The sequence below is a fragment of the Diceros bicornis genome, chromosome 35 (assembly GCF_020826845.1).
Source record: "Diceros bicornis minor isolate mBicDic1 chromosome 35, mDicBic1.mat.cur, whole genome shotgun sequence".
NCBI classification, from domain to species: domain Eukaryota; kingdom Metazoa; phylum Chordata; class Mammalia; order Perissodactyla; family Rhinocerotidae; genus Diceros; species Diceros bicornis.
The window spans coordinates 7,342,168-7,365,409 of NC_080774.1; the positions used below are offsets into that span (position 1 = coordinate 7,342,168).

At 52.2% G+C, this 23,242-nt stretch overlaps 1 protein-coding gene across 1 annotated transcript in view; it reads left to right on the forward strand.

Moving 5' to 3' along the window:
* Positions 1–4,995: 4,995 nt before the first annotated feature.
* ABCB9 (ATP binding cassette subfamily B member 9) overlaps positions 4,996–23,242 on the forward strand; it is a 29,300-nt gene continuing 11,053 nt past the window's right edge. The window contains exons 1-6 of the mRNA XM_058531309.1: positions 4,996–5,057; positions 13,672–14,362; positions 18,411–18,525; positions 19,107–19,237; positions 20,166–20,371; positions 22,471–22,668. Of these exons, the coding sequence (XP_058387292.1) occupies positions 13,756–14,362; positions 18,411–18,525; positions 19,107–19,237; positions 20,166–20,371; positions 22,471–22,668 (1,257 nt within the window). The 5' untranslated portion in view covers positions 4,996–5,057; positions 13,672–13,755. The remainder of the gene's footprint in view (positions 5,058–13,671; positions 14,363–18,410; positions 18,526–19,106; positions 19,238–20,165; positions 20,372–22,470; positions 22,669–23,242) is intronic.

The following is a 23,242-nucleotide window of genomic DNA, read 5'->3' on the forward strand; positions in this document are numbered from 1 at the left end:
GGTACTGGGGGCCAAATCTTTGGGCAGAGGAGGCCACGGTGAACATTTTGGATTTTACTCTACATGCAAAGGGAAGCTGTTTAATCCTCACAACAAATCCTGTGAGACAGGAACTACCCCATTTTACAGGTGTGGAAAATGAGAGTCAGAGAGGTTGAGTGACCGCCCCAAGGCAACACAGCTCGTGAGTGGTGGAGTCTGGAGTGGAAGCCAATTCTGGCTCCGCCGGGTTGTTCCTAAAGGTGCAGCCAGGTCTCCCTCGGCGCCCGCTCCCCTCCTCGGGTGTGAAATCTGGGTCGCTGGGCCATGGGGACCCCGGGGCCCAGCCCAAGCCTCCTGAAGCTACCAGGCTTCCCCAAGGAGGAGAATGGCCTTCAGGGGCCTGCTTCCCCCTCAAGGACCCAGCTCTCCAGCACAGAGCTGTGTGGCCTGAGAAGGTGTTTCAAGTTTTACGGGCATCTTGATAGCCCAGCGATAGTGAAGGGCCCTGCTCTCCAGGAAAGGATCCCCAGCTCGATGTTCATTACCCCCCTTACTGCCTGCCTCCCCGGGGAGGCCCAGGGCAGCCGGCTCCCCGGCCAGCCACCACGCAGGCCTGGCACGTGCAGCCTCCCCCCAGCTCACCAGGGTAGAATTCTCCCTTTGCAGTGTTTTGCAAGATGAGCATGTTCTGCTTGCAGTTTAAACTGGTCCCTGCCCTGCGGCCCCCTCCTCCTTGGACACAGTGTCCCCGCCCCCACCCTGCCCCGGCCTGGGCTCAGTCACCACAGAGAACAGCAGCAATGAGAATATTCATAGTAAGCACCAAATCCACATGTGCTCCCAGCCAGCAATGACGTGCGTTTTGTTGACTGCGTGAGGTGTTATCTCCATTTTACAGATAGGAAATTGAGGTTCGGTGAAGTGCAGGGGCCTGTCTAGGGTCATAAACGTAGTGAGTGGCAGAACCAGAATTAGAACACCCATCCTTCTGTCCGATTCCAGAGTGGCTTGTGTGTATGTATATATGCATGTGAGTACGTATATATGTGTCTATACACGTTCTTCAGAATTAACATGGAGCACACATACAAAAAAGGTCACAAAAGCATACAGTTTGGTGAATTTTCACAAACTAGACATACCCATGCAACCAGCACTAGATCCAAAACAGAACATTCCAGCCCCACAGAGACTCCATGTTCCTGCTCAGTCACTGTGCATCTCCCAAGGGTCCTAAGAGCAAAGATCAGTCTTGCCTGTTCTTGAATTTGACACAAGTCAAACCACGTAGTATTACTATTTTGTGTGGTGCGTCTTGCACTCGGCATTGCGTCCTGGAGATTCATCTGTGTGGTTGTGTGCAGCAGCAGTTCGTTCTTTTTCCTGGCTGCACAGTATTCCTCTGGGTGACCAGCCATGGTGTGCTGAGCCATTCTGCAGCTGATGGACGCTGCATTGTTTCCAGTTTGGAGATGTCATGAATGAAGCTTCTATGAGCGTTCATCTTTTTTGTTTGTTTGTTTGTTTTGTTTTTGTGAGGAAGATCAGCCCTGAGCTAACATCCATGCCAATCCTCCTCTTTTTGCTGAGGAAGACTGGCCCTGGGCTAACATCCGTGCCAATCTTCCTCCACTTTATATGGGACACCGCCACAGCATAGCCTGACAAGCAGTGCTTCGGTGTGCGCCTGGGATCCGAACCCGGGCCGCCAGCAGCAGAGCACGCACACTTAACCGCTACGCCACGGGGCCGGACCCTCATTTTTTTTTTTTAATTGCAGTAAAATATACATAATATAAAATTTATCATTTTTTAATAGACTTTATTTTTTAGAGCAGTTTTAGATTCACCGCAAAACTGTGCTGAAAGTACAGAGATTTCTCAAATACTCCCTGCCTCCACATACACAGAGCCTCCCACACTATCAAAATCCTGTAGCAGAGTGGGACGTTACAATCCGTGAACCTACATTAACGCATCATTATCGCCCAGAGTCCGTAGTTTACATTAGAGTTCACTCCGGGATTTGTATGTTCTATGGTTTTTGATAATGTATATTGACGTGTATCCACCATTAGGGTATCTTACAGAATAGTTTCACTGCCCTAAAAATCCTCTGCGCTGTGCCTATTCATCCCCCTCTCCTCCCTAACCCTTGTAACCACTGATCTTTTTACTGTCTCCACAGTATGTAGCCTTTTCAGTTTGGCTTTTTTCACTTAGTAATAAGTATTTTAGGTCCCTCCATGTCTTTTCATGGCTTGATAGCTCATTTCTTTTTAGTGCTGAGAAGTATTCCATTGTCTGGATGTACCACAGTTTATTTATCTGTTGACCTACTGAAGGACATCTTGGTTGCTTCCAAGTTTTGGCAATATGAATAAAGCTGCTATCAACATCCATTTGGAGGTTTTTGTGTGGACATAAGTTTTCAGCTCATTTAGGTAAATACCAAAGAGCATGATTGCTGGATTGCATGGTAAGTGTATGTTTAGTTTCCCAAGAAACCACCAAACTGTCTTCCAAAATAACTACCATTGTGCGTTCCCACCAGCAGTCACTGAGAGTTCCTGTTGCTCCGCATCTTCACCAGCTTTTGGTGTTGTCAGTGTTTTGGATTTTGGCCATTCTATTAGGTACGTAACGGTATCTCATTGCTGTTTTAATTTGCAATTTCCTAGTGACGTATGATGTTGAGCACCTTTTCATATGTTTATTTGCCATCTGTATATCTTGTTTGGTAAAGTCTCTGTTCAGGTCTTTTTGCCTCTTTTTTAATCAAGTTATTTGTTTTCTTATTGTTAAGTTTTAAGAGCTCTTCGTATATTCTGGATAACAGTCCTTTATTAGATATATCTTTTGCAGATATTTTCTCCCAATGTGTGGCTTGTCTTCTCGTTCTCTTGACATTGTCTTTCACAGAGCAGAACTTTTTAATTTTAATGAAGTCTAGCTTATCAGTTCTTTCTTTCATGGATCTGCTTTTGGTGTTGTATCTAAAAAATCATCTCCATACCCAAGAAAATCTAGATTTTCTCCTATGTTATCTTCTAGGAGTTTTATAGTTTTGCATTTTCAACTTAGGTCTATGATCTATTTTGAGTTAATTTTTGTGAAAGGTATAAAGTCTGTGTCTAGATTCTCTTTTTTTGCGTGTGGATGTCCAGTTGTTCCAGCACCATTTGTTGAAAAGACTGTCTTTGCTCCATTGTTCTGCCTTTGCTCCTGTCGAAGATCAGTTGACTGTATTTACATGGGTCTGTTTCTGGGCTCTCATTCTGTTCCACTGATCTATGTGTCTATTCTTTCATCAACACCACACTATCTGGATTACTGTAGCTTTATACTAAGTCTTGAAGTCGGGTAGTGTCACTCCTCCAACTTTGCTTTTCTCTTTCAATATTGTTTTGGCTATTTTCACACAGCAAAAATCACAGAGTCTGGATTTGGACTCAACTCTGAATCACTCTAACTTTTGGATAACCCATCTAAGATGCAAGTACAATCATATATTTGCTTTTGTTTTTGCACGAACAGTAACACACTTCAACCTTATTCTGTCTCTTGTTTTTACTCAATACATTTAGGAGGTCATTCCATACCTTTATATAACTTTTGTATATAGATAGATACGTAGATTTTTTTTCCCCCTGCTACAGGGTATTCTGTTGAGCGATGCTCTGTAATTATTTGGCCAGTTCCCTATGGAAGGGTATTTAGGTTATTTCCAGAGTGTTTTTATGACAGTAACTATCTGCAAACTATTATCTTTGCTTCTCTCCTCAAGTCTATGTATAGAAGAAATTCCTACTGGGTCAAAAAAAAAAAAGTGCATTTTAAATTCTGCACATCACCAAATTCCCCTTGAAGGAGGCTGTCCCATGTGAGTAGCAGAGGCTGTCTTGGCTGTCTTAAATTCCAAGAGCGCTTGAAGCCTCTGAGTGAAGGACGGAGGGATGGATGGGGGGATGTCTTGCTCCACGTGCCGCCCCTCTGGGCCTCGACCTACTCTCCCCAGCTCTTGATTCAGGCCACACTGGTCCCTTTCTGTTCCTCCAATGGCCAGGTGAGTTCCCACCTCAGAGCCTTTCAACTCGCAGCCCCTTCCCCTAGAATGCTCTCCCCCAGACCTCTCTGTGGCTCCCTCCTTCTCACCTTTCACCTTTCTCAGAGCCCTTCCCAGATAAAGCAGCCCCATGGCACCTTCCATTGCCTCACCCAGTTTTATTTCCTTACAGCACTTACCGCCTCCTGAAATTATCTTACGTCTTTACCTGATTTCCTGTCTTCCCCACGCCAGGGAGGATGGGAGTTTTCTCTTTTTTTCCCACACAGCTGTATTCAGAGCACCTAGCACCTAACACCTAGCAGTCACTCAGTGCACATTGCTGCCTCCGCTCTCCCAATCACCACTGCCCAGCTCCATTGCTCTCCATAAAACGTATTCCCTTCCAACAGATATAATTCCCTTATTCATTCTGTGTATCTCCTGACTCCCTCACTGGAACGTCAGCTCCAGGAGGACAGGGATCTTGTTCACTGTTGCATCTCAAACGGGTAGAATGGTGCACCACACAGAGTGGGTGCTGGACAGATATTTGTTGACAGAATGAATGAATGAATGAATGAAGATCATAACCCCCACCCTGCAGGGCGGGCAGGCTGTCCCTCCAGAGGAATAGGCCCGCTAAGGAGCACGCTGCCCAGCAGGTGAGGCCGCTTCCCTCTGCTCAGGATGGGCCTGAGGCCTCCAGGGCAGGAGGGCAGAGCTGGAGGGCAGGGCAGGGCACGTGGGGGGCGGGGCTGGTCGCAGGTGGGCGGGCGGCTAGCGCTGGCCCCGCCCCCAGGAGGCCCCGCCCCGCCGGTCAGCTGGCCTGGGCGCCCGCCCCGCTGGGCTCCGACCTTGCCGCGGCGCAGCCCGGGCGAGAGGCGGGGAGGAGCGGCGGGAGGAGGGAGCGGCGGGAGGAGCGGAGCGAGCGCGGCGCCGGGCTCAGTCTCCAGTGAGCGGCGCGGATGCTGCGCCTCTGACGACCCGAGCCCGCTGCGCCCCCTCCCCACGGCTCACGTCCTGCCAGGTAAGGTGACAGGTGAGAGCGCGGCGCCCGCCTGTGTCCGCCGGCCCGGGTCCTTCCCAGGCAGGGGTGCCAGTGCCAAGCCGGGCACAGGCTGGGGGGCGTCTGGGTCCCCCCTGCCCCAGGGGTGGAGTAGGCATCTCCGTTGAAGGTGGGAGCCTCTTGGGAGCCTTCCTGGCCCCCGCCCCTGTAACCCGGCGCCGCCCGCAGCGGCGGGTCCCAGCCCCCCATCCCTGCAGCATCCTTTCCACGCCCGCAGGGCGAATGTTGCCTTTATTTTAACCCCTCAGGCGCCGCTGCCTCTTGGAGAATGGTGGGGGTGCCTTTTGGTGAGGATCCTGGGATGGCGGTCCTCCCCGAGACTGGCACGTCTTCTGAGGGCTCCCCACCCCTCACGGCGGGGCCTGCCCACAGATCCTGAGCGTCTAGCTGTGGCAGAAGCCTGGGGGGCCTGCCGACCTTGGCAGACCCCTTCCCCTCAGTCTCCCCAGTTGGCCAATGGGCTGGCGCTCCTCACTCATCCACCCTGGCAGTTAGGCCTGTGGGTTCCCAGGGGCCCTTCTCTTGTTTCTGGGACTCCTTTAAAACAGGGCGCCCCCTCCCCAGGCCTGATGTTAATTAAGATAGCTTTAAGCTGATCTGGCAGGATTCTCGGCCCTCTGCCCACTGTCCTACCCCCTGGAAATAGGCTGGCCTCTATTCCCCTCCTTCAGACGTGGCAGGTGCCAGGTGACAAGAGGAGAATGGTGGGAAGGCCACCATAGCTCCCCAGTTTGCCTGCCTGGAGCCACGAGTTACCTGAGACAACTTTCCCAAGTGCCAGGGTGAGGGCCAGCCCCAGCGTGGGATGTGATGGGCTCAGCAAGGGGGGAGTCAGGATGGAACAACGTGGACCCAGCCCAGTCCTGGCCCTGCAGCCAGAGACGCCACGGTGACACTGTCCCACGGAACTGGCCTCAGGCAGCCAGAGTTTGCTGAGCAGTGAATCGGCCTTTCCACCGCTGGGTGATGACCGCTGTGGGTGAAAAGTCCACTGAATTAGGGGTGAACCAAGCTGCTTGGGCCACCCGGGTCCTTCAGGACTCTTTTCTTGCAGTCCCCGAATAGGCTGGGTAAGGGCCCCCCGAGACAGTGAAGTGTTCGGTTTCCGTCCTGCCTTTGCCTATTCTCTGCATGTGCTTAACTTCCCCAAGCCTCCATTTCCCCATCTGTAAGTTGGGATGATAACCGTGAGAACCTCCCAGGGTGGTGGCGAGGATTAACTGAGATGAGAGGTGCCAGGTCCTTAGCACATTGTCTAGGACTTGGTAACACTTCATAAACGGTGGCTGTCATGGTTGTAATGAGGATTGTTATTTGTTATCTCCTGGCTGTTCCAGACTTTCCTTTTGTGCAGCTGACAGCTGGAGATGCCCCAACCACCATTTCTTCCACTGGGAAGAAAAGCCTTTGACAGGACCCCTGGTGGGGAGGGGGTCACTTGCTAATCCTGTGCCATTCCTTAGCATTTGGGGTCAAGGAGAGTTGCCCCTATCTGCCTGGGCCGTGTCAGGCCCTGGGCAGTACCTGCTCTGGCCACCACCTGTCCCTGTCCCTTGGGCCACACATGTCACTCAGGTGCCCACAATTTGCCCTCCAGCTCCACCTGGCCGAGCCCGGCCGCGACCTCCAGGTCAGTCGGTTGGAGGGCAGGGACATGCCTCCAAGCAGTCCTATGTCCCCATTGTCTCCTCACAGTCTTGGCTGGCGGTCTTGTCTCCTTCACCCTCCTGCTCAGGAACTTTAAAAATAACAGAGTAGCCTGTCCCCACCAAGGGCTGTAACCCGAGCCAAGTTGGATTCTGCTCCATCAGACCTGGAGTTGGAGGACTCAGCACTTGGGAGGTAGGGACCCCAGTGCTGTTGCTGCTCTGCCCCCAGCTCACTAGGTGACCCTGGACAAGCCTCGCCCCTTCCCTCTCTGGGCCTCGGGAAGTTTCCCCATCCGTAAGACGTGGTTCAGATAGTCTGTGATGCTGGAGGGCAAAATTTTGTTTATTCTGGTGAAGATAAACAGCTGGGGCTCCCGAGTGGGTGGCCATCAAATGGGGTTGACATTACCTGAAGCGGAGGGGTGGCGAGAAGGAACTCCTTCAGTGACTTGGGGGGCCGGGGGTGCAGGGAGAGCCAGCCGAGGCCCTGGGCTGGTCTCTGGCAGATCTGCCTCCTGTCCCACTTCTGAAGCCCAGCTCCTTTCTGGGGGCTGAGGGACTCCTCGTGTTCACCGAGAGGTGAGCGGCAGCCGAGGTGGCTGGCCGGGCCTGGGCAGCCGGCAGTGGCTTGGCCAGGAGGCCTGGTGTGGCACCAGGCCAAGAGCATCCCTCTCTGGGCTCCAACTAGCGCTCACCCACTCGCTGGCTCCCCAAGGCTTCTGCATTGCAGCAGACAGGAGCCTGCACTGGCAGCCCAGTGGGGCTGGGGGTGGAACAAGGGCTCAGGCAAGGGGTGTCTGTCCTCCCGTGCCCGCCCCGCTCCCTCCCCTGCCTTGATCCCACTTGTGGGAGGGACAACTGCTGACAAGGCAGCCATCTTCTCTGGGACAGACTTGAGTCTGCCTGGAAGTGCTGGGGTGAGGGCAGAGCCCAGGCTTGGGGACCATCACGCCCCTGGGTCCTCTCTGCATCTCAGACCCCTTCCGAGTGTCATTAGGGGGCTTGCCTACCCCTGGAGAGGCTCTTTTGAAGGATTAGGACTTTGGAGTGGAGAGCACAGACTTTGGAACCCGATGACCTGGGTTCACATCCCAGCTCTGCTACTTCCTAGCTGTGTGACCTGGGGCAGATCACTTAACGTCTCTGTGCCTCAATTTTCTCAACTGCAAAATGGGGATAATAATAGAACCTACTTCATAGGATTCATGTGAGGATTAATGCATGTAAATCACTCAGAACAGGGCCAGGCTCACATTAACATCAGCAAGTGTCAGCTATTATTACTGTTACTGTTGTCATCGTTGTCACTCTTACCATGGTCATCAGCTCTGTTTCCTGGCTGAGCCCCCTCTGGTATGCAGTCATGTATCACTTAATGACGGGGCTGTGTTCTGAGAAATGCATCCTTAGGCAATGTCGTCGTTGTGTGAACATCGTAGAGTGTGTTTACACAAACCTAGATGGTACAGCCTACGGCACTCCTAGGCTCTATGGCACTCAGCGTATGGGACCACTGTCATACATGCACTCCGTTGTTGCCTGAAACGTCGTTTTGCGGCCCAGGACTGTAGACTCTATTGTGCTTAGGTGAACCCTCCCTCCCTCTTAGCACTTGTTATATTGACAGGTTTCTTAGCTTAGCAGTTTCGAGCCTGGATTCTGGAGCCAGACAGCTCTGGGTTCAAATCCCAGCTCTGCTGCTCACAGGCTGCAGGATCTTGGGCAAGTTATTAACTTCTCTGGGCCTCAGTTTCTCCATCTGCTAAATGGGGACGAGGATAGTGCACATCTTACAAAGCTGTTGTGAGGATTAAATAAGCGAACACATATAGAGCACTCGCGGCATGTGAAGGGCTGGCTCAGAGGAAGGGCTGTGCCACGTGCCTGCTACCTTGTAGTTCTTGGGCACCTGCTGTGTCCAGGTGTGTGCTACAGAGGGTGAGAGGCAGGTGCTGGGATCCTTCACATACTGGCTGAGGTCCTGGCTTGGGCCTTTGCTAGCGGGGTGATTTGGGGCACATGCTTTTCCCTCTCTGTGTCTCTGTTTCCCCAACTGTAAATGGGAGTGTGGAAACACTGCCTCATGGGGTTGTGTGGGGTTTCTGCCACTCCAGAACATGAGGTCCATCGCCTTGGTTTGGGCACCAGAGCTGTGGGGGAGAGGGTGTCTCGGGCTGGCCCCCCTTCCCGGTCACTATTCAGTTACCCCTCTGTTGTTCCATGCCTCCCCCCTCCACCTGGGGACTCCAGAGCTTTGCCCATTTTCCAGGTGGGACAACAAAGACCCCAAGAGAGAAACGGATGGAACCAAGTCAAGGGGTAGCACTCAGACGCACACCCCGGCCCAGTCCTCATTCTACCCTGGACATGCCCCGTTCCCAGACTCAGGCCTCCAGGACCACGTCCCACAGTGTCCCTGCAGCTCCTGGGGTCTCCCAGGCCCCGGCTGAGTCCTGAGGGGCCCAATGTGGGGGGTGCATTGGACGAAGCAGACATCAAGGTCCAGAAAACCAAGGAGGCCTAGGGCTGGGGGTGACGGCCAGCCTGGGCTGGAAGAAAAGATTCTGGGGACGTCCAGGCAGATGCGAAAGTCCCTGGGTCACTCTAGGGCCTGCAGCCATCTCCTCTTGGTCTAAGAGGACAAAGGTTTATTTGGAGAGATAGAAGTGAACAAACATTTATTAATCACCCACTGTATATGGTGATAACAATCAGCAGCAATTTTTTCCCTATTATTTTATGTTTATTTTTTGAGGTAACATTGGTTTATAACATTATATAAATTTCAGGTGTACATCATCATATTTTGATTTCTACGTAGACTACATCATGTTCATCACCCAAAGACTAATTACCATTCACCACCATACACATGTGTCTAGTCTCCCCTTTTGCCCTCCTCCCTCCCCCCGTCCCCTCTGGTGACCACCAATCCAGTCTCTGTCTCTATGTGTTTGTTTGTTGTTGTTTTTATCTTCTATTTATGAGTGAGATCATACGGTATTTGACTTTCTCCCTGTGACTTATTTCGCTTAGTGTAGTACCCTCAAGGTCCACCTATGTTGTCACAAATGGCAATATTTCATCTTTTTTATGGCTTAGTAGTATTCCATCATGTATATATACTGCATCTTCTTTATCCATTCACCCCTTGATGGGCACTTACGTTTTTTCCAAGTCTTGGCTATTGTGAATAACGCTGTAATGAACATAGGGGTGCATGTATCTTTATGCATTCGTGTTTTCATGTTCTTTGAATAAATACCCAGCAGTGGAGTAGCTGGGTCATATGGTAGTTCTATTCTTAGTTTTTTGAGGAATCTCCATACTGTTTTCCATAGTGGCTGCACCAGTTCACACTCCCACCAGCAGTGTATGAGGGTTCCCTTTTCTCCACATCCTCTCCAATGCTTATTTCCTGTCTTATTAATTATAGCCATTCTGACGGGCGTGAGGTGATAACTCATTGCAGTTTTGATTTCATTTCCCTGATAACTAGTGATGTTGAACATCTTTTCATGTGCCTGTTGGCCATCTATATATCTTCTTTGGAAAAATGTCTGTTCAGATCTTTTGCCCATTTTTTAGTTGGGTTGTTTGTTTTTTTGTTGTTGAGATGTATGAGTTTTTTAAATATATTTTGGATATTAATCCCTTATCAGGTATATGGTTTGCAAATATCTTCTCCCAATTGTTAGGTTGTCTTTTCGTTTTGTTGATGGTTTCCTTTGCTGTGCAGAAGGTTTTTAGTTTGATGTAGTCCCATTTGTTTATTTTTTCTATTGTTTCCCTTGCCTGGTCAGACATGGTATTTGTATAATTTTATTTATTTATTCTTCCCCCAAAGCCCCAGTAGATAGTTGTATGTCTTAGCTGCTCATCCTTCTAGTTGCTGTATGTGGGACACGGCCTCAGCATGGCCGGAGAAGCGGTGCGTCGGTGCATGCCCAGGATCCGAACCCGGGCCGCCAGCAGCAGAGCGCACGCACTTAACTGCTAAGCCACGGGGCCGGCCCGCAGACATGGTATTTGAAAATATGCTGCTAAGACCAATGTCAAAGAGTGTACTGCCCGTGTTTTCTTCTAGAAGTTTGATGGTTTCAGGTCTTACATTCAAGTGTTTAATACATTTTGAGTTAATTTTTGTGTATGGTGTAAGATAATGGTCTATTTTCGTTCTTTTGCATGTGGCTGTCCAGTTTTCCCAGCACCATTTATTGAAGAGAGTTTCCTTTCTCCATTGTATGTTCTTGGCTGCTTTGTCAAAGATTAGCTGTCCATAGATGTGTGGGTTTATTTCTGGGCTCTCGATTCTATTCCATTGATCTGTGTGTCTGTTTTTGTGCCAGTACCATGCTGTTTTGATTACTATAGCTTTGATTACTATATTTTGAAATCAGGGAGTGTGATGCCTCCAGCTTTGTTCTTTTTTCTCAGGATTGCTTTGGCTATTTGGGGTCTTTTGTTTTTCCATATAAATTTTAGGATTCTTTGTTCTATATCTGTGAAAAATGCTGTTGGAACTTTGATAGGGATTGCATTGAGTCTGTAGATTGCTTTAGGAAGTATGGACATTTTAGTTATGTTAATTCTTCCAGTCCAAGAGCATGGAATATCTTTCCATTTCTTTGTGTCTTCTTCAATTTCTTTCAACAACGTTTTATACATTTTATACATTTAAACAGTTGTGCAGGTCTTTCACCTCTTTGGTTAAATTTATTCCTAGGTATTTTATTCTTTTTGTTCCAATTGTAAATGGGATTGTATTCTTGAGTTCTGTTTCTCCTAGTTCATTATTAGGGTGTAGAAATGCAACTGATTTTTGTATGTTGATTTTATATCCTGAAACTTTACTGTATTCATTTATTATTTTAAAAAAATTTTTGGTGGATTATTTGGGGTTTTCTATATATAAAATCGTGTCATCTGCAAATAGTGATAGTTTCACTTCTTCCTTTCCAATTTGGATCCCTTTTATTTCTTTTTCTTGCCTGATTTCTCTGGCTAGGACTTCCAATACTATGTTAAATAAGAGTGGCGAAAGTGGGCATCCTTGTCTGGTTCCTGTTCTTAGAGGGATAGCTTTCAGTTTTTCTCCATTGAGTATATGATATTAGCTGTGGGTTTGTCATATATGGCCTTTATTATACTGAGGTATTTTCCTTCTATACCCATTTTATTCAGAGTTTTTATCATAGATGGATGCTGTATCTTGTCAGATGCTTTCTCTGAATCTATTGAGATAATCATGTGATTTTTATTCTTCATTTTGTTAATGTGGTGTATCACACTGATTGATTTGTGGATGTCGAACCATCCCTGCATCCCTGGAATAAATCCACTTGATCATGGTGTATGATCTTTTTAATGTATTGTATTTGACTTGCTAGTATTTTGTTGAGGAGTTTTGCATTGTGTTCATCAGTGATATTGGCCAGTAATTTTCTTTTTTTGTGTTGTCCTTGTCTGGTTTTGGTATTAGGGTAATGTTGACCTCGTAGAATGAGTTAGGAAGCCTCCCCTCCTCCTCAATTTTTTGAAAGAGTTTGAGAAGGATAGGTATTCAGTCTTCTCGGAATGTTTGGTAGATTCTCCAGGGAAGCTCTCTGGTCATGGACTTCTATTTTTTGGGAGGTTTTTCATTACTGTTTCGATCTCCTTATTGGTGATTGGTCTATTCAAATTCTCTATTTCTTCTTGATTCAGTTTTGGAAGGTTGTATGGCTCTAAGAGTTTATCCATTTCTTCTAGATTATCCAGTTTGTTGGCGTAGAGCTTTTTGTAGTATTCTCTTATATCAGCAGCAATTATTATGTGCCAGGCAGTGCCAGAACTCACGTTCATGCACTGAACCTCACACTCCCGCTTTACAAATGAGGAAACAGCTTCAGAGAAATTAGTAGTAATAGTAGTGGCAGTAGTAGTAAAAACTGACCATTTATTGCCATCTTTGCTTATCTCAACTTCATCTGCAAAGTCCTCCAGATCCTTGCCCCTGCACCTCTCTGACCTCGTGGGGCCTCCTTGCCTCCCTCAAGCACATCTGCATGCTCCTACCTCAGGACTCTGGCCCTGTCTGTTCCACCCGTCCAAAATGCTTTTCCCCCTGATATCCCCATGGCGGATTCCCTCACCTCTTTCAGTCTTGCTCAAGTGTGACCTTCACAGCAAAGGTCTTCCCTGGCCCCCCTATTTAAAATTGCCCTTGGACTGACTCGTAGATACAGAGAACAAATTGGTGGTTGCCGGTGGGGGGTAGGGTGGGGAAGGGCAAAACAGGTGAAGGGGATAAGAGATACAAACTTCCAGTCATAAAATAAATGTCATGGGGTGTCATGTACAGCATAAGAAATACAGCCAACAACATTGCAATAACTTTGTGCGATGATGTGTGGTAACTGGTCTTATCAGGGTGATCATTTTGTGATGTAAATAAGTGTCGAATCACTATGTTGTACACCTGAAACGAATACAAGATTGTATGTCAACTCTACTTCAATAAAAATAAATACAAATTAAAAAATAAAATAAAGTTGCCCTCACTCCCCCCTTGCCCCTATCCTCTGCACCCCACTCTTTTTTCCCCCAGCCCTTATCTTAACATACTATATCATTTACTTATTATGTTCATTATCTGTCTCAGACACAAGTGTGTCATCTCCACAAGAGCAGGGGTCTGTAAATTTTGTTCATTATTAAATCCCCAACACAAAGAACAGAGTCTTTCTGTTAAGCGGCCCCCAGAGGGCACTCAGTAAACATTCCTTGAATGAATGGAATCCTCGCAGCACCCCTGTGAAATCAGTACTCTGTCCGTGCCATTTTACGGATGAGGAAACTGAGGCTCAGAGATGTCAAGTGACTTGCTCAAGGTCCCACAGCCAGCAAGTAGCAAACCTGAACCCCTTGCCCTGTTGCCCGTACAGGTCTGACCTCGCCCCATGGACAATGGCCTTGCCCCCATGAGCTAGAGCCTGCCCCTCGGCGCCTACCCACCGCCAGCCAGCAAGATGCAGCTGTGGAAGGCGGTGGTGGTGACCCTGGCCTTCATGAGCATGGACATCGGCATGACCACGGCCATCTACGTCCTCAACCACCTGGACCGCAGCCTGCTGGAGGACATCCGTCACTTCAACATCTTTGACTCGGTGCTGGACCTCTGGGCGGCCTGCCTGTACCGCAGCTGCCTGCTGCTGGGGGCCACCATCGGCGTGGCCAAGAACAGCGCCCTGGGGCCCCGGCGGCTGCGGGCCTCGTGGACGGTCATCGCCCTCGTGTGCCTCTTCGCGGGCATCTACACCATGGTGAAGCTGCTGCTCTTCTCCGAGGTCCGCAAGCCCGTCCGGGACCCGTGGTTCTGGGCCCTCTTCGTGTGGACTTACATCTCGCTGGCTGCCTCCTTCCTGCTCTGGTGGCTGCTGTCCACGGTGCGGCCGGTCGCCAAGGCCCTGGAGCCGGGGGCGGGTGCGGAGGCTGAGGCCGGGGGCTTCCCTGGGGAGGCCCAGCCCCCGCCTGAGCAGGCCTCTGGGGCCACGCTGCAGAAGCTGCTGGCCTACACCAAGCCCGACGTGGCCTTCCTCGTGGCGGCCTCCTTCTTCCTCATCGTGGCGGCTCTGGGTAAGTGAGGACCCGCGGGGCCTGGCGGGCACCCAGGAAATAATTTAGGGGGGTATAACCCCCTTTTCTTTTATCTTAAATTTTTAACATTTTACTTACATGGTTCAAACATCAAATTGATACGAAAAGGTAAACATTGAGAGTTTCACTCCTAATTCTGCCCCTGGCTACCCTGACCACCCTGCCCAGGGCCAACTACAGGGAAAAGTTCCAGAAACTTCCAAGTGGGCAAGAAACCACTTTTATTCATTTCTTGTATGTACTTCCAGTGTTTCTTATGCGGCTACGTGCACACACAAACACGTTATTCTCCCCACCTCATACACTCTATTTTGGGTCTTGCTTTTTTCATTTGAAAATATATTCTGGAATTTTCCCAACTTCATTCTTTTGTTTGGCTACATAATATTCCATATATTATTTAGTCGGTCTCCTGTTGTTGGACTCCTGGGTTGTTTTTGGTCTTTTTCTCTTACAATAAATACATTTCATGTAAATGTGGGTATATCTGTAGGATAAATTCCTGGAAGTGGGATCACTGGGTCAGAGCATTTTCTGTAATGAAGCAGAATAGAGACCATCCCAGTATGTTGTCTGTGGAAAGATTAAGTAGTTTCGTGAAACTTTCAGTTATGTGCGCCTGTGTGTAAGTGTGTCCTGGTTTGTGATATAAAATGTGTTTGTCACTGTGGGTCTGGTCCAGGCAGTTTGAAAGCCCCACTCCAGCACCGTGGGTGGGACGGCGACATTGCGGGGTGGAAACTCCATGGGAGCTGGGGCAACAAGGCCTGGGTCCGAATCCCAGTCTGGCTCCTTCCCTGGCGGTGTGACCGTGGGCAGGTTCTCGAAGCTTCCAGAGCCTCACTTCCTCTTCTGTGAGACGGAGATTAGTGTCCTTACTCCATGAGGTTGTGAAGCTTGAATAAAGCAGATGGGAGAGGGGCGAGTGCAGAGGTTGGTGCCACACGGTGAGCACTCAGGAATGTGAGTGATCATGCGCCATTCCGTGTGCAACACACAGGGACAGAGTCTGGGAGAGGCCACCAAGATGGAAGGTTCTCAAAGAGGACAGGCGGACCCGGGAACTGGCCCTGGTTCTGCAGCCCCTTCCTCTTACTGTCCACCCTCCACCCTCCCAGTCCCGGCCCCTTAACCGCTCTGTGATTTTAGGCCAGTTACTTAACCTCTCGAAGTCTCGGTCTCCTCAGCTGTAAAATGTGCGTAGAAACAGTGCCCACTGCACTGGGGGTGGTGAGGTTCAGTGAGTTAACACGAGGAAGACACCCTGGACACTCCTGGCACATAGAAAACACCCAAGAACTTACAGTGGCTGTGAGTATTGGGGTGACCCCTTTCTGTTTAACCAGATAGTTTCTCCTACTCACACTTCAAGGCCCAGATGTCCCCTCCTCAGAGAAGCCTTCTCGGATTCTACCGACTACAGCCCTTTGTCTGCACCTCAGTCATAGTGTTGGTGACATGAAAATCATGCATCTACCCTCCTGCCTCCACTACCAGGCTCTGAGCCCCACGGGGTTGGGGGCCAGGTCCGATTCACCCTGGTTCCCCCGATACCTGGCACAGAGGCAGGCTCACGGAATGAATGAATGAATGAATGAACGAACAGATCACCATCCTGCCCATGCAGGCAGATGACGCCCCAGGACCTCGTTTCCCGCCTGCCAGAGCCCTGTTGTCAGCCAGTGTGAGCTCAGGGAATGCGGATGTCCTGAAATACAGCCGAGCAGCTTCTGCTGGCCTGCAGGATTGGGTCGAAGTTAAAGTCCCTGGACTTCACTGATAACTTTACACAAGTTTACTGAACCCGGCCAACCTCCAATTTTCTCATCCTGAAATGGGTGCTTCGTTGGGTTCCTGTGAGGATTAAATGAGATGAAGCATGGTGCCTAGCAGAAATCAGTTCTTCGTGAAAGTTAGGTGCTGTGACTATTAATAATTGTTTTTCAATCAACAAGCATCCAGTAGGGCCCAGCTTTTTCTGACACCTCATAATTTTAAAGAAAAACTGCCCACTGGGTAAAAAGGTCAATTTTAGTGTTGAGTATCTCCTAGTAAATTGAGATGCTTTAATATGAATTTTGTGGCAACCCGACTATATAAACTTGGGCAAGTAACTTGACCTCTCTGAGCCTCAGTTTCCTCATCTGTAAAATGGGAAGAATAATAATACCTATAGGATTGTTGGGAGGCGTTTGAGACTTGAAAGAGATGAGACAGCAGATATCTGGGGTAACAGTGCTCCAGGCAGAGGGAACAGTCCATGCAAAGGTCCTGAGGCAGGAAGGTGCCTGGTTGTTAAAGGGATGCAAAGAGGCCAGAGGAGCTGGAGCGGGATGAGGGATGAGGGGTGTAGAAGATGAAGTCGGGTCAGTCACAGGGGCCCAATCGTGCAGGACACCGTTGGCCACTGTAAGGACTTTGACTTTTACTCTGGGTGAAATGGGAGCCATTGGACTGTTCTGAGCTGAGGGACGACAGGATCTGATTTCGGTGTCACAGGATCCTGCTGTCAACTGAGTGGAGAACAGGCTGACGGGGACAAGGACGGGGAGAACTAGGAGTTGGAGATAGTCCAGGCAAGATTGGCAACTTGGACTCAGATGGGGCAGGAGAGGCAGTGAAAGTGTTCGGATTCTGGAAATATTCTGAAGGTGCAGCCACAGGATTTGCTGACAGATTGGAGAGTTTCGCGTGGTTCTTGTGCAGATGCAACAGAGAGTTGGCACAGGTGTGTGGCACAGCGCCCACACCCAGTAAGGGCTTGAGAAACGTCTGCCGTGGGTAACATTGTCGGTGCTTGCTGGAATAAAAGTGCTGTTGGAGCTCGCTGATGTCCTTTTCTCTCCTGTGGGTAAACTGAGGCAGAACTTCAGCTCAGGCGGAATTCCACAGCGGTGGCTGGAGGCCCCATCTGGCTGAGGAGCGTGGGGACTCAAGTTCTCTAGGCTGCCACCTTGTGGTCCCTGTGCCCCAACCAGCAGAGGGCACCAGAACCCCACAGAAGGCCTCACGGTCCCCACTGAGCCAGTCGTGTAGAGCTGGCCAGGGAGGGGCTGGCAGGCCTGCCCAGGATTCATTCACTGACCTTCATTGAGCGCCTACTGTATGCCCAGCCCCGAGCCAGGCTGTGCCTGTGGAAAGAGCTGCAGTGAAAACAGGGGACACGGCCTGCTGGGGCCATATTCCATCCCATGTCCCTCATTTCCGTAAGATGAGTGGGCATTCCGGATTATTGGGAGGGAAGGGACGAGGAAAGAACCCCCAGATTGGAAGCCAGTTTGGGTTTGAGTCCTAGCCCTTCCTCTTAATTGCTGTGTGACTTCCGGCAAATTACTCCGCCTCTCTGAGTCTCCCATTCCACCTCTGTGAAATGGGAGTCACATCCCTTCTGGACCCCTCTCCCCACCCCCACCTGGATTGTTGTGAAGATTCAGTAAGACAAACGGGGAGGAAATAACCTGGCAAACTGTGCAGTGCCCCACCAGGAGGGGCGGGGTGGCCATTTCCAGCACTGCTTGGAACCAGAATATCAGCATCTTCTGAGGTTCTAGAATTTGGACTCTGAACCCTCTGCCAGTGAGAAGAAGGAAGTGAAATTGGCATCAGTCAGCCCGTGATTGCTGTGTGGCCTGGGCGAGCGTCATCTCATCTTTTCAGTGTCACTTTCCTCCTCTGTAAAGTGGGGTGATGGCAGGACCAACTCGAGTCCCCGTGCAGAGAGAATGAAGTGTTGCACGGGCGTCCCACGCTCTGAGTGCTCAGTGCCTGGTGGCCGTTATTAATACTGCTGACCCTGGCTGTATAGATTGAATAACCCGTGTGTCCTGTGTTCCTGCTCCCTGAGAAGAGGGGGGTGTTGAGCAGGACGCGGCCCCCACCCCCTCCCGCCATGGGGAGAAGCAGGAGTTTGCCAGGAGAGAAAGCCCCACCAGTGGAGCGAGCAGAGCGGGTGGCGTGTGGGCTTCTGGGAGGAGGGGTAGGGGCTCCCCTGGCTGCAGACACCCGCTGAGCCCGCCTGTCCCCGCAGGAGAGACCTTCCTCCCCTACTACACCGGCCGGGCCATTGACGGCATCGTCATCCAGAAGAGCATGGAGCAGTTCAGCACAGCCGTCACTGTCATGTGTCTGCTGGCCATCGGCAGGTAGCCAGCTCTCGACCCCACGCCCTGCCCCAGGCCTGCAGCAGGGGAGGGAGGTGAGGGGCCAGCTCCTCAGGGGAAGATGGGCCAGGGAGGCCCAAGAAATGCCCCTGCTGGGCCTGTCCCTCAGCTGGTCACCGTGATAACCAACAGCCAAACTGGCTTAGAACCCATGTCCGTGTGGTTGAGCCATGCCCTAGAGCCACACCCTCTTGTCCCTAAAAATGGCTTCAGCCTCCAGGGTTCCCTTTTCACCCTCCCTGGCTGTTTTCCAAGTGGGAAACAAGGACCAGCCTTGTCTGTGCTGTTCTGGAAGGCAGAGGGGTCTGGCTGGCAAAGTCGGGTCCCTCGCCCCCCATAAACAAAGTCCTCTCTTTGCCCGCGCCTCGGGGGCTCCAGCTGGGGGACAAGGGAGGCCCCATGGTGGTGCCAGCCCTGGAGAGTGGGCTCGAGGTTGGGGTCCCGCCCCGTCTCCGCCCTGTGAGTGGCCCACGCCTGCCAGCAGCGGGAGGGGACAGCCGGGTATGGCTGTTGGTTGTCAGAAGGACGCCGTGCTCTATATAACATCTCTTATCTGCAATTAGCTCATTTGCCGCAGGTATTCGGGGCGGCATTTTTACCCTCGTATTTGCCAGACTGAACATTCGCCTTCGAAACCGTCTCTTCCGCTCACTGGTGTCTCAGGAGATGAGCTTCTTTGACGAGAATCGCACAGGTTTGTCCCCCCCTGGGGCCCAGGGCTTGCCTTGCGTTGAGGATTACATGGGCACACTAGTGGCCTCAGCGCCACTGGCTTTTCTGTCCGGTTCGGGATGGAAACACCCCAGAGGCTGGCTGGCTGGCCCCTGGCCCCGCCTCAGCCCTGGGGAGCTGGCCTGCTGGCCGAGGTTTTGGCATGAACTGTGGCCGCTGTAGGACCCTGGCCAGGCCACCCGAGGTCCCTGTAGGAGCCAAGGCCTCGCCTCCAACCGCCCTCTGGGAATCACCAGGGCCAGGACTACCGAAGCCTGTGGCCTGAGAGGCCCAGCGCCTCTGGGGGTGAGTGGGGTGGGGGTGGAGGGCGAGCAGGGAGGATGCTGTAGTCTGGGCCAGGATCCCAGGCTCTGAGGGGCCAGCCTGGGTCCAGCCCTGGTTCCACCACTCACTAACTTCACCTCTCTGAGCCTCTGTCTCTTCATCTCTAGAATGGGAACGATAACAGCAGCCACGCCAGGGGGCTGCTGTGGAGCTCTTAGCCCGGGATCCAGCAGTTGGTACAAGGGTGTCTGGTCCTTTCCCCTCCCCCAGCCCAGATGGTCATTTCTCTGTGAGGGAAGAGGGGCTTCATCCTCTCTGCCAGGGAACGGAGGAGACGCGGCTCTGATTCTGCTGCGCCAAGGAGAGGCGCTGAGCCAGCCGCTTCCCCGTTCTGAGCCTCAGTCGCCGTCTCTGCTCTGGGACGTGCTGAACCTGAAGCCAGAGGCTGGTGACAAGGGCTGGGCTCAGAGCAGCCCGCGAAGGGCGTCTGTTTTTCCCTCCCCGCGCCCCCCGGACGGTGGGGGAGGTCCCCGCTCCCGTGCCTGTCTCGGAAGCCCCCTAGTGTCCCCTGCCCGGCCCACAGCAGCCTCGCTGCTGCAGCGGGAGCTGAGCTGCCTGTGTTCCAGGGGACCTCATCTCCCGCCTCACCTCGGACACCACCATGGTCAGCGACCTGGTCTCCCAGAACATCAACATCTTCCTGCGGAACACGGTCAAGGTCACGGGCGTGGTGGTCTTCATGTTCAGCCTCTCGTGGCAGCTCTCCTTGGTCACCTTCATGGGCTTCCCCATCATCATGATGGTGTCCGACATCTACGGCAAGTACTACAAGGTAGGCCCGCCTGGTCCCTTCGGGGGCCCTGAGCACGGCCGCCCCCCAACCCTGTCCCCTCAGAAGGGGCTGGGGGCCCCAGGGCTAGTGAAGGACTCATCTTGAGGCCGTGTTTGCGGTCAGTCACTTGTTCCTTCAGTCATTCAGGTGGTACTTATTGAGCAGCCCTCTGTGCCCAGCACCGGGACCCGTCAATGAAGCAGACAAGGCCTCGCCCACAGGGAGCTTATATTCTAGTGGGAAAGACAGATGATAAGTAACAACAATGATAATAATGAGAATGTATAATACAGTAAAACATGGTAAGTGCTAGAAGTAAAATGAACCGAGGGAAAGAGACTGGGAGTATTGGGGTGGTTGCAATTTTAAACAGGTCTTTCTGAGAGGGTGACGTTTGAGTCAAGAAGTGGACATCTTGGGGAAGCACATTCTAAGCAGAGGGCACAGCCAGTGCCTAGGCCCTGAGGTGGGCATGTGCCTGGTGTGTTTGCGGAGCCTCAGGGAGACTGGAGCGATGAGCGAGGGGAGAGGATGGGAAATGAGGGCAGGGAGGTGGCAGGGGCCAAGGTGGGGACCTTTGCAAGGCATTCGGTCTTCACTCTGAGTGGGGAGTGTGCTCTTTCTGTAGAGTGTGTGTTCTGTTGGGGTGGCTCGGGCCGTGATGCGGTGTGGACAGGCTGCTGTCCCCTCCCGCCGCCCCTTGGCACTGCCTCTGCAGGGAAGGCCGGCCTGTGAGCTGGGCCCCTGCCTCACCCTCCTCCTGCTTCGCCCCTTGATGGGTGCCCCCGAGCCCTAGGGGACCAAGGCCAGGTTCAGACAGGTGAAGGCGCCCCGTCCCCACTGACGGCGGGGGGGGGGGGGGTCGGGTTCTCCTAAGCAGGGGGTTAGACACGTGATTGGCTCAGCTTTCCCGGCTCAGTCAGAACCCTTGGTGCCCATGACCTGAGGCCCGGCCCAAAATGAATCCATTCCCCACGGCCATTGGGTCGCCTTCGGGCAGAGCCCGCTGCCCCGAGGCCGCCGCCATTTCGCCCTGAGTAGGAAAAGTAAACATGCGAGTTCAAGTGGGACCTGGTTCCCTTCCTCTGCTCCCCGCCCCGCCCTTCCTGCCTTCCTGCCAGCCCCTGGGGGGGGGGCAGGAAACCCTGGCGCTCCCCCCAGCAGCCCCACCCCTGTGCACACCTCAGGCCCCGCCTCAAGTGCAGGTGGGCCTCCAGGAAGCTCGGCCTGCACTTGCAGGCGTTAATATAGCCCGAGTCACCGGCACAAGCCTCCCGCGCCACCCGCGGCCAGACATGACTCAGGGCACAGCGGGCTCCACCGCGACGCCCAAGTCCACTGCCGGCTCCTGACGGCCTGGGCGTGACTCGCGGGTCGTGGGACTTGCCTGTGCAGGATCCTGTCCTGGCCTCTGGGGCAGCCTTCCTGGCTGGTTGGAGACTGAGTGTGGTAACTGTTGCAAAACCTGAACAGCTCCGCCCAGAGATGCTTCCAGAACTCTGGGAGGCAGCAGCCTGGTGGTGGTACACTTGGAACCACTTCTCAACCGTCTATCCCCAGATATACACACACAGTGCGGGCAGATTTCATAGCCCATGGCCTCTGTCAACGTCTAGAACTTGGCTAGGAATTCTGTGATCTCCGTGCCAACCCTCAGGCTCTCACATAATTTAATGTATGCTGACGATGTAAATGATGTCCCCATAATAGTTGGTATTTCTTGTATAGTGTACAATCTGAACAACTGTCCAGGGCATCCCTGCTCTCATGCCAGCATAAGATCAGGTGTTGAGGCTCCTTTTCTGAAAGGATTACCAAAAACTGTATGGTCATGAATAACCTCCTTTGACTCCTGGAGAAGACTTAACGACCAGCCTCCCATCCCTCAGGAGCTGGAACTTTGGGATCTCACCCGTAGAACCCAGCTGGACCCTATTCTCTGAGTCCATCAAGTCAAGCGAGAGGAGACGGGGGACAAAGGGGAGCTAGGTCTTATCCTTTTGTCCCCAGAACTCCCGCATGGAGCCGGTACCAACTAAGGGTAGGAAAGCCCAGAGAGACCTGGGGCTCAGGTTTGGTGTCCCCCCTCCTGCCCGTAGAGGCTCTCCAAAGAGGTTCAGAGCGCCCTGGCCAGAGCCAGCAACACAGCCGAGGAGACCATCAGCGCCATGAAGACGGTCCGCAGCTTCGCCAACGAGGAGGAGGAGACGGAGGTGTACTCGCAGAAGCTGCAGCAGGTGTACAAGCTGAACAGGAAGGAGGCGGCGGCCTACACGTACTACGTTTGGGGCAACGGGGTACGTGGCCCGGGCCCCAGGCAGGTCTGGCCGTGGAGGATGGGACACACAGATGGGGGAGCCCTTGATGAGGACGTTAGCCCGGGTTCCTGCATGGTGGCATCGGGCTGGCTGCACTTGATGTCACTCGATCCCAGCTTTCTGCTTCTCAGTGGAGAGTCTTTCTGGAAAAGCATGCAGCTCCTGGGGACGGTCCTCACGGAGTACCCCTCTTTCCCTCTGGCCTGGGCATGGGTGGCAGGGTAGGAGCTTTCTTTTCTCAGCTGGGGAAACATTCCTGCCAAGGAGGGAGTCTCCTCAAGGCCAGCCGAGACCCAGCCTAGGCCGCTTTCCGACAGATCCAGTGTCACAACCACACGCATCCCCCTAGAGTGTCCAGCTCACTCCGGGGGGTGTCACAGCCCCTCCCTGGAGGATGGGGAGCACATGGGTCCTGTCGCTGCCACATCTGGCCGTGGGCACGCCGGGTGGTAGCTGGGGCAGGAATGAGGAATTTAGGGGAAGAAGAAGCTGGTGGTCTACAGGGATCCAGGGGCAGGGACTCTCTGGGACAGGGACTCGCAAAAGTGCCCAG